The following is a 10,520-nucleotide window of genomic DNA, read 5'->3' as shown; positions in this document are numbered from 1 at the left end:
AATGACATCCCCGTGAATAAGAACAGTTGAGTTTGGGGTGACCCTTGCAATGAATGGCCGAATGCAGCAGAGAAGTAGAGAGGACCGTATGGAGGACGACGGTGTCAGGAAGGGGGGGGACGCTGGAGGACAGAGCTACGTCTGGCCTCCCTGGAGTAAGAATCGGCTTTGTGTGGGCTTGATCCCAGGCCTCGTTGGGAAGTGAGCTCATTTCTGGCATTACTAGACCCCCACGTCTGGTTTACTCTTCCCTACTGCCTCTAGACCAGAGGCTGCTTGAAGACAAAAACGACCTCTTACTTCCGTATCCCCTATGCCTGGGACAACGGGCCAGCCCTTCCTAGTGAGCCCCCTCTCTAGCTGCAGACACCCTCTGCTCCGCCGTCCTCTGGCTGGCTGGTGAGCGCCCTCTGCCACGAGGTCTGAGGAGCTCTGCCCACGCTGCAAGTTCATCGTCTCGCTCCTCTCCCGGAAGCACGGTCCTTCCGTCACTGGGGCTCCCCTTTGCCCACTGTGCCTGCTGTCCATTCGCTCGCCCCACCAGTATTTGTGGAGTCCTTTCTTAATGGTAGACTCAGTACCGAAGGGCTAGTCTGTCTGTGCAAAATGCTTCCAAGAATAAAGATGACATTCGAAACGCAGCCCTCCCAGTCTCCAGAGAGACGAGGTCCTGTAGGACCTCGGGAAATCTGACCTGAAGGCCTAGGATGTGCTAGAGGGAGTCCTGTATCCAACCATGAAAACCGAGGGAACTCTCGCTCACCTCCACCACTTCCCAAATCATCCCGGAAGCTCCCTGTTAACCGGAGCACCAGGCTCCACCAGGCTCACTGGGTAAAAACATCACTTGGCTTTTGGTAGGAATGAGATCAACTAAGGGCTGCAGGCTCCAATTCCTGTCAAAAAGACAAGTGGTGTTTTTACCCCGTGGACCTGGGACCCCTGGTGGCGCAGTGATCATGAGTGAGGCTGCTAACAGGAAGTTCAGCAGTTTGAAACCACCAGCTGATGGTGATGTAATTTCTTTTTATTTTATTTATTATTTTATATGCTATATTTGAATGTTTAATTCTGAAATAGTTCTTACGTTTTCTTTTGTTGTTGTTTTTAAATAATTTTATTAGGGGCACATACAACTCATCACAGTCCATACATGCATCAATTGTGTAAAGCACATTTGTACATTCATTGCCCACATCATTCTCAAAACATTTGCTCTCCACGAAGGGCCCTGGCACCAGCTCCTCATTTTTCCCCTCCCTCCCTGCGTGTAGTTTTCTTTTAAAGAGGAGACATTCTCCTCGGCTGGGCTTTTGAAGATGTTTTCAACGGAACACCAGGCGGAGGCTCTTTCTTGACTTCCTCTCTCCTGTCTCATGGGGGCACCTACACTGCTGGTCCCTCCCACCTTTGTGCTTCAAGAGTGGACTCTGACGGCCACTGGGCCTGCAAGGTCCGCATCCACGTGCCCAGCTTCACGGAGGAGACGAGGAAGGTGCCTCTCTAGAGAGCCCGCCTCACGTTAGAGCTGTGGTCATTGATACATTCAGATGGAATGCAAGACAGGCAAGTGACTGGCATGGCTGAGAAGAACATCGTGTTGGGTATGGTAAAAGGCCAGCCAACGCAAGGAGAGCCCTCGGGGAGAGGGGCTGGCCCAGTAGCCACAGCAATAGATTGGAGCATCTCCCCAAGCGTGAAGATCACCCACGAACAGACATTCTGTTCTGTTCCACAGAATGCCCCCATGAGTCAGTGCCAGCTCAGCAGCAGCTGACCACCGCCACCACCACGTGGCTGGAGAAAGGGAAAGCTCTGAAGGGGGTACAGGCTGCCCATAGAAGCCCTTGAGTGGGGGTTAACATACCCATTTGGGGACAGGGGAGGGCACAGGGACTGGGCTCTTAAGATCACAAAGGTGAAGAGAAGTTTCCTTCCAGAAAGCGTGGTGGGAACAAGGAAAGAAAGACCCCGTCTCTAGGGCAGTAGTCCAATGAAAAGACCCCAGGTCTCAAAGACCACGTCCATCCACGCTTGTTCTTGACTCTCTTCCCCTTGCTCCGCAGATGGAGGCTGAGCTGGAGCGCTTCCACAAGCAGAACACGCAGCTGGAGCTGAACATCACGGAGCTGTGGCAGAAGCTGAAGGCCACCGATCAGGAGATGCGCAGAGAGAAGCAGAAGGTGTGAGGGTTTTCTGAGTCTGGCGGGGCTCGGATCTGGCAGCTGGTACCTACTGCAAGGGGCGGCTGGCATGGGAGAGACTGTGCCAGCCCAGTGCCAAGAGCCAGTTCCCACTTTAATCCACACTCGCGCCTTGCTCACAGCCTTACCTGCGTTCAGACCCAGGCAAATTCGCATGGCTGGAGCCATCTGACACTAGGAAACAACTTTGGGGAAAGCGAGCGACGGGGTGGGCAGTCCTTTGTGCAAGAACGTTCCCAGCAATCTGACGCTTTGGCCTGGGAAAGGCCATTTGTAGTCTGTGCTTAGAGGCTTAGAGGCTTTGACTTCCAACAGATTGCTAAGGCTTGGGGACCTTGGGGCAGACTGTTGACATACTCAGCTGCTAACCCAGAGGTCGGAGGTTGGAATCCACCCAGAGGCACCTCAAAAGTGTCAGAGTAAACCAGCTTCTAACAACCGAGGGGTCCATAGGCACAATTGTACAGTTATATAAAGATCATAGTGAAGTCATAGAAGATAGGAGAGAGAGTGAAGTAAAGGAGTCAGACACATTTTAAGTCATTTTTTTCCTTTGTTTTTTTTTCTTTTTTTAATTTTTAGTGAATGAGTGAGTGAGTCAGTGAGTGAGTGAGTGAATGATTCAGTGAGTGAGTCAGTCAGTCAGTGAGTCAGTGAGTCAGTGAGTCAGTCAGTGAGTGAGTTAGTCAGTGAGTCAGTGAGTGAGTGGGTGAGTGAGTGGAGTCTTTTTTTTTTAAAATAGTTTTATTAGGGGCTTATACAACTCTTATCACAATCCATACATACATCAATTGTGTAAAGCACATTTGTACATTCATTGCCCACATCATTCTCAAAACATTTGCTCTCCACCTAAGCCCCTGGCATCGGTTCCTCATTTTTTCCCTCCCTCCCCGCTTCCCCCTTCCTTATGAATCCTTGATAATTTATAAATTATTATTTTGTCATATCTCGTCCTGTCCGACGTCTCCCTTCACCCACTTTTCTGTTGTCCATCCCCCAGGGAGGAGGTTATATGTAGATCCTTGTAATCGGTTCCCCCTTTCCACCCCTCCTCCCTCCACCCTCCCAGTATCGCCGCTCACACCACTGGTCCTGGAGTCAGACACATTTTATGGTAGCATGCTCAGGGAGGCCCTGATCTCAGCAGCTAGGTCCGCACTGAGAGAGAGAGTCTTTACTGTCTTGGGATATTTGTAGGTAGCCATGAGACATGCATATTCAGGAGTTACATATATCACAAGGTGGATGGTAACCACAGTAAAGTCCCTGAGCTCACAGGTGAGGAAACCTAATTACCTGCATTGGGGGAAGGCATGAGGGGGGATGGGTGCCATGGCGGGAGGCGATAACAAGAATGTCTGCTTTGATAGGGAGATAGAATCAACCATGTGCTCACTTAAGGCAGCATAGCTGTTAGGGGAGAATCTGTGGGAATGATATTTAAAGCAGGATAATGTACTTGGACTTTAACTTGACCAAAGTGTTGGCTTTCCTACCATGGAAAACTAGCTTTCCAGATTCCCTCTGTTATAAGTTCGGGAATACAGTCCCCATCATATTTCCCTCAGTGGCAGTTTCCCACACGAAAGAGAGGCCTGGGGACCTGCTCCCCCAAGCAGTCACCGCCCGCCCTCCAAAGCAGTTCAGCTGGGACACACCCGGGCCGCCAGGCCTCGGTTGCCATCAGTGGTAACTGATCCAGCGAAGGACCTCCTGGCCGTCTGTTCCCTCCACGTGACAAGCAAGGAAGATAGGCCCACAGAACGTCAAAGCACATACAGAACCAGCTCAAGAAACGAGGTCTTCTGCTCCCAGGTGGGGACTTGCTCCTGACCCTGTTTGCTGAATCCGATGGAGTTTTGTTTTTCCCAACCTCCACATTCCGCTCCATACTAGATCATGTTACAGGCTGCAGGGACCCTGCCCTCCGCAGACCTGGGGGCTCTGGGTCATCTACAAGACCACTATACTGCTAGGTAGACACGGAGGGCGAGTGTCTAATGGGATGTGGGAGGAATAAGGGCAGCGAGGCTCTTCCTAAGTTGGGTGTAAGGGGAGACGGTCTCAAATATATGATGAGAGAGGGCATCTAGACTCGTCTGCAAATGAGTCCGTCTGCCCGGTTTTGTGTCTTCCCCCGCCCCGCCCCGTCCCGCCCCGTGCCGCCCCGCCGGCTTTTTTCCTGGTGCTGCTATGGCAGAAACGCCAGGCGTGGGTGGCTTTGAAGAAACTATTTGTTGTCCACACTTGGGCCATTGGTTCTAGAAGGCTCTCCCGGTTGACTTGGGCGGACCCTTGTCAGGAACCCCAGCATTCCTTGGGCTGCCTGTGCCTCTCCACGGGGTATCTATCTCGTTTTCGCAAACTTCTCTCCTTATCTAATCTTCCCAACGGTGATAAGACGAAGATACAGCGCACACACGGATACTGCCTCAGGTGCCTCAGGAACATAACCGAGGAACCTCTGTCCCTGTGTGGGATTACATCGGCCAGTACAGAGGTGGAGGGGCCAACACCTACGGGGACAGGGCACAATTCAGTCCCTAACAGCCACCCACTCCCAGGAGAGATGTGGATGCCCCAGCCCAAGGATCTACAATGGAATCCAGCCTGTCCATCTTGATTCACAAAGGGGGTGGGGGGGTGTGACCACTTGACGTCCCTTCTCATTTTTAAGGCTTGTGGTCCTGAAATGAGTCCAGAACCCACAAAGGACGGGTTCTGTGTGACCTCTCAAGAGTGAAGTTCCACGTAAGGTATCCAGGTTAGGTGCCCAGGCTGGGGCAGGTGCACCTGAGGCTTGGTGCCCCCACCTCTCAGCTGCGTGCCTGCCAAATAGGATCCCTGGAGGTCAGCTGTAAGTGCAAGAGCAGCTGCCCCTGGTGCCCTTCTGTTGACCTCAGCCCCACCTGTGCCTTGGGCCGCACTGAGAAGCACACGCCTCTGCTTGCAGGAGCGGGACTTGGAAGCTCTGGTGAAGCGATTTAAGACAGACCTGCACAACTGCGTGGCGTACATCCAGGAGCCCCGGCTGCTGAAGGAGAAGGTGCGAGGTCTCTTTGAGAAGTACGTGCAGCGAGCTGACATGGTGAGCCCAGCCCCCTGCCCCCTGCCCAGCCTCCCTGGGGTCTCCCTCCTCCCTGAGCATGTGCCCCTGGCCCCACCAGGTGGAGATCGCAGGGCTGAACAGTGACTTGCAGCAGGAGTACTCCCGGCAGCGGGAGCACCTGGAGAGGAATCTGGCCACACTCAAGAAGAAGGTGGTCAAGGAGGGTGAGCTGCATCGCACCGACTACGTCCGCATCATGCAGGTACCCGCGCAGCGCCCCTCACACCCTCCGGGGCCCAGTCAGCAGGCACCAGAGAGGCATCCAGGGCCCTTCCGGGCCGACCCATCCTCCGGCCTTCCTACGCCGCCATGTCCAAACTCACTCAGACTCCCCTCCAGGAAGTCCACTCTGACTCAAGGGGACCTCATAGGGCAGGGTAGGCCAGCCCCTTCGTGGTTCCAAGGCTCTAGTGCATCATCCTCCCCCCAGGAGCGACGGGCGTTTTTGAGCTGCAGCCCAGCACGTAAGCACCACGCCACCAGAGCGGCAAAGGACCCACTAACACCACCACCATCAAGTCGTTTCTGGCTCCTAGTGTCCCCGCCAAACTCACGGCCATGGAGTCCGTGCTGCCCCATAGCGACCACCTGGTGGGCTTCCGAGACTGTAACTGTTTACTGGAGTAGAAAGCCCAGTCTTTCTCCCGCAGGGCTGCTGGTGGTTTTGAACTGCTAACCATGAGGATCGCAGCCCCACTCATAGCCACTGTACCACCGGGGCTCCCTTTGATGAGGCTGCAGTGGTACGTAGGTATGGGTGCAGGGAGCCACTGCCTTCCCCTCAGGGCTCCCCTCAGCTCCTCTTTTCCCTGTGCCTCCCGGTGCTCATCCGGGCTGTGGCCATGGCCCTGAGCTCCACCCACAGGGTTCTTAGGGACATCCAGGCTCCCTGCCGCACCTGCACCAACCATCCATTTTGCCTCCCTCTCTCTTCACAGTCAGCGCCCTATCTCCTTTTGGCCCCAGCCTTAACCAAAGCACCCCCGTGTCCTTCCCCCCCTCTGGACGGGCCTTCAGCCCTGTCACTTTTGCTCTTCTGGGTCACACTCACCTGCTCCTCTCCTCTTTTCCAACCCTTGTTTCTCCTTATATTGCCCGGCAGCTCTTCATCCTGCCGCCCACACCATGTGGCCCCTCCCCGGAACATGCCAATCCCCATCAGGTGCCTGCCTTCCCTGCTCTTATCTCCTGGGACCAGAGCCGGCTTCCACCCACCCTCAGAGTCCCTTCTCATTCTTGGGTTTAATGAGTTCTCCACCCCCACCTCCCAGATACCTTCCCCGGCTGTTCAGACAGCCTAATCCCATGCCAGCCTCGCTTAAGCACTGGATCAGGATGGCCGGTCAGGGCCCTCCTGCCAGACTTTGGATTGGGTATCAGTACTACCGGAGGCAATTAGGTGCGTTAATATCAAAAGAGAACATCTGCCTCACATTTATAAAGCACCTAGCAATTTACGTCTACATCTTCTTAATGCCCCAATTAGCACCCTGGAATGGGGATGAGTGGCTATGAGCCAGAGACAAACCAGTTCCCAGCTTAGCCACCTGGTCTCGTGCTGTCTTAAAACCAGCCCAAACCATCACTGCCATGCCCTGCTGCTGGACCCTGAAAACAAGCAGAGAGCTGGCCGCAGGAGAAGATTCAGCTGGCAAGACCCTTCTGCTCCAGCAGTGGGCACCCAGAGCTGTTGCTCGGGGCCTCAAATCCCCACACAGAGTCTGCCCGCAGGACCCTTGGGGCCTAGCACGCTGGGCAGAGGAGGTGGGACCCCCTGCAGAGCTGGCGTCAGCTCGTGAGATGGCTGAGTCACAGGCCTGCAGGGTCATCTGAGGGTCCATCTCTCTGTACAAGTGGACCCCCGAGCAAATGCCACTCCCAGGAGAAGGAAAGGAAATGGAAGCCCGCAGGCCAGCCAGAGGGTGCAGGTGTTAGCATGAGGATGCTCACAGCAGGCTCCCAGTCCCCGTGGGGCCAGTGTCAGGGGCAAAGGGCACCCAGGAGACCTACGCAGGGCTCCTGCTCAGCCCTCCAGCTCACCAGGCCTAATAGGAGCCATCCGACAAGGAAACCCGCCACCCCGTCCCCCGAAAAATGTGTTCTGGAGCAGAGTGTAGACCCGAATGCTGTGGAGCCCCATGGGGTCACAGAAGTGTCCCGGAAAACTGCCGGGGTGGGGAGCCCGCAAGGAGCAGAGCTCCGCGTCCCCACCCTGTGGCCAGAGGGACTCCTTGCTTTTCACACTGGGTTCCAAAAAAGGAGGAAAGTTAACAAAAATCACTAGTTCCAGGTGACTAAACAATAATAATAATAAATGATTTCCTGCATTGATCTAAAAGGGCCAGGGCTAGGGACAGCGTCAGGTCATGCCGACAGGCCTGGGCCCAGCATGTGTCCCCATCAGGGTGGTGGGACGGGCCTCCACCTGTCCCGTGCGGACCTACTCTGCCACAGTCACTCATGTGGCCAGGAGGCCTTGGGTAAATCCCCTAACTTCTCCAGGCCAGCCTCCCTCCTGGGTCACCCAGCTCAGCAGATGAACGAGGGCTGAAGTTGGCCTGAAGTTGGCCGTCAATAGGAGGCATAAAGGCCTGGCCTATGATTGGCTCCTGGCTACCCCACGTGGGGCAGAGTAGACTGTGGTCTGCGGGATCTCCCATGGCTGCTTTCCCAGAAATCAGTGTGTCTGAGCAGACTCGAACAGGCAAACTTTCAGTGAACAGCTGAGAGGTTAGCCATTGGTGCCACGCAGAGGCTTGGTTTTGGCTTTGCAGACGGAATGGAACGTTGAAGCCACTGCTGCCGTATTGCTTCTGACCCCTGGGGACCCTGTAGGACAGAATAGGTGCTCAAAAACGCTGCTTCTCTCCCTCCCTCCCTTCTTTCCTTCCTTCCTTCCTTCCTTCCACTCAAGATCTCCTCAAGAACCCCGGGCAGCAATCCTGGGGAAGAGACTGGACAACCGTGCGTGCCCCGGGGCTGTTGGGGGTGAGGGCAAGGCAGAGAGAGGTGTAGCACTGCTGACCTCAGACACCCCCCCAACCCCCCGCAGTGGCCCCGGCTCCTGATGCACCTGCTAGGGTCTGGGCAGGTTCGTGACAAGAGCTGGCTGACACTGTGCCTGCAGGTGAGCCCAGCACGCAGTCCATCAGCCTGAGGGAGGCGGGGCAGACACGGGACCTGAGAGAAACTCATCGGGAAAGAGCGGCCACGGTGAAGCCGGCACCTTGTTTGTCGCTTCAGACTCGGATGCCCTTCAGCGCCCACGCAGCTGTGACGAGGGTTGCCATAGGGCGCACACACACACACACACACACACACACACACACACGTTATTCATTCCGTGCACATTATTCAGAGGGCCTGTGACATGCCAGGCTCTACTGCAAGCCCTGGAGAGGAGTTCCAAGTCCCTGGGTCGTACAAACGGTCGACACACTCGGATGCTAACCAGAACCTGGAGGTTCAGAGCCATGCAGAGATGCCTCAGAAGAGACGTGGCGATCTCCCTCCAGACTATCCACCACGGAAAAGGCTGCGGCGCCCAGCTCTACCCAGACACGCTCGGGACACCAGGAGCCAGAATGCGCCCGCTGGCCTGGGCAACTGGTCCCTGCCCTCAAGGAGGCCCCGTGATGGAGCTTGAGGCCAGTACAGATAAGCACCGCCCTGCCCCGCTGCACTCGCCTTAGACAGGGATTGGGGAGGGGGCTCCAGCACGCCTGGAGGAACGTGGCATTTGAGCTGGACCCTGAAGATGTGGCAGCATCACTCACGTTCCAGAAAGGCGCCACTGCTGCACGGCTGCCAACCAGGGAATTGCGCTGTTGCCTGTGTCTTCCTTACGGCCGCCGGGTACCAGGTACGGCCATATTCTTAGGGTGTCAACTCCGAGGAGACCCGCAGGGGGCGTGATGGCCCTTCCCTTCCCTCTCGAGCAAGGATCCCGGTGAAAGGTCAGCCTGCGTCATCAGTCAGTGACCAGCAGTGGCCCTGTGGTGTCGCTCTGGGCCAAAGGCAGTCCAGGCAGCTCAGGGAGAGAGTCCTCCATAAATTCGGAGGCAGTGGTGGGTCCATGGTGGAATGCCTGCCCCTGTGCAAGAGACCCGTTCTGATTCCTAGCCAGTGCACCTCATGCACAGTGGAGGCTTGCACGTTGCTGTGACGTTGAATAGGTTTCCGGGGAGCTTCCAGACTAAAATGGACGAGGAAGAAGGGCCTGGCGAGCCAAACCAAAAAACAAAGTCACAGCCCTGGAGTCGATGCCAAGCACAAAGCCTCATCTTTCTCCTGCGGAGTAGCTGGTCAGCCTTGTGGGTCCCAGCCCAAAGTGTCACCACTAGGCCAGCAGGCCTGGCGACTGGAAAATGAGACTCCCCTGGGTCACAAGGATCCACAGCCGGCGGTGGGGACAGCGCAGGACCAGACGGCACTGTGCAGAGGCCCACCCATAAATCAGGGCTCACTGGACAGCAGCTAGCCCCAACGACATAAACTGGCCTCAGTGTTTCCCACCAGTCTCTCTCACTGCCCCAAGAACTGGCACCCCCTGGAGCTCAGGCTAGCCTTCCACGGCACTGCAGTGGAGTAGCTGCTGGAAGTCTGGAGGCCGGGAGGGCTTTTGTAGGTCATCCCAGCCAGGGAGGGATCAGAAATGGACTGAGAAAACCTGTGTGGCTCCCTTGTTCATCCACAGAGCTACCACCAAACACTCCCAGATGATCTCAGTGTGACCACAGCATTCAGGACACAGCCACCCTGGAAGCCACTCCTAGAGGAGCCCAGCTTGTACCCACTGGGGCTTCCGGGGCGCCCACTGTTCTATGGGAGGTGTTAGAGCGGAGGTGATGGAGGTGGGAGGGGAGCAAGCAGACACAGGAAGAAGGCCGGCAGGAGGCAGGCACAGCTGGCTTCAAACCCTAGCTGTCCCACTCCGCACAGCCTGCATCTCCTCATGTGGAAATGACTCTGATAATAGCTTCCACACAAGACGGTTGTAGGGACTCAATGAGGTGAGGTGTGCAAAGGTTTGGGACGTGGCAGGGATCCCATCGATCCCTGCGGTGACGATCGCCCTGCTCCTGTTGCTGTCCTCCTGCTCATCCTCCAGGTTGGTCCTCAGGTCCTGCCCGCTCCCTCTTGGCTCCAGCCAGGAACACTCTTCCTCAGACCCCACTTCCCTCAGGAGCTTTCCCCACGCGGGG

The 10,520-nt window shown here is 55.9% G+C and overlaps 1 protein-coding gene across 1 annotated transcript in view; it reads left to right on the top strand.

Moving 5' to 3' along the window:
* Positions 1–10,520, top strand: part of CFAP57 (cilia and flagella associated protein 57) — an 82,519-nt gene that overhangs the window by 63,540 nt on the left and 8,459 nt on the right. Inside the window, exons 18-20 of the mRNA XM_004699700.2 lie at positions 2,067–2,183; positions 5,161–5,295; positions 5,375–5,518. Of these exons, the coding sequence (XP_004699757.1) occupies positions 2,067–2,183; positions 5,161–5,295; positions 5,375–5,518 (396 nt within the window). The remainder of the gene's footprint in view (positions 1–2,066; positions 2,184–5,160; positions 5,296–5,374; positions 5,519–10,520) is intronic.

The sequence above is a fragment of the Echinops telfairi genome, unplaced genomic scaffold (genome assembly GCF_000313985.2).
Source record: "Echinops telfairi isolate 266 unplaced genomic scaffold, ASM31398v2 ScPeMD7_443;HRSCAF=831, whole genome shotgun sequence".
NCBI classification, from domain to species: domain Eukaryota; kingdom Metazoa; phylum Chordata; class Mammalia; order Afrosoricida; family Tenrecidae; genus Echinops; species Echinops telfairi.
Note: the sequence above shows the minus strand (reverse complement) of the source record. Positions and strands in the feature narration are given on the sequence as shown.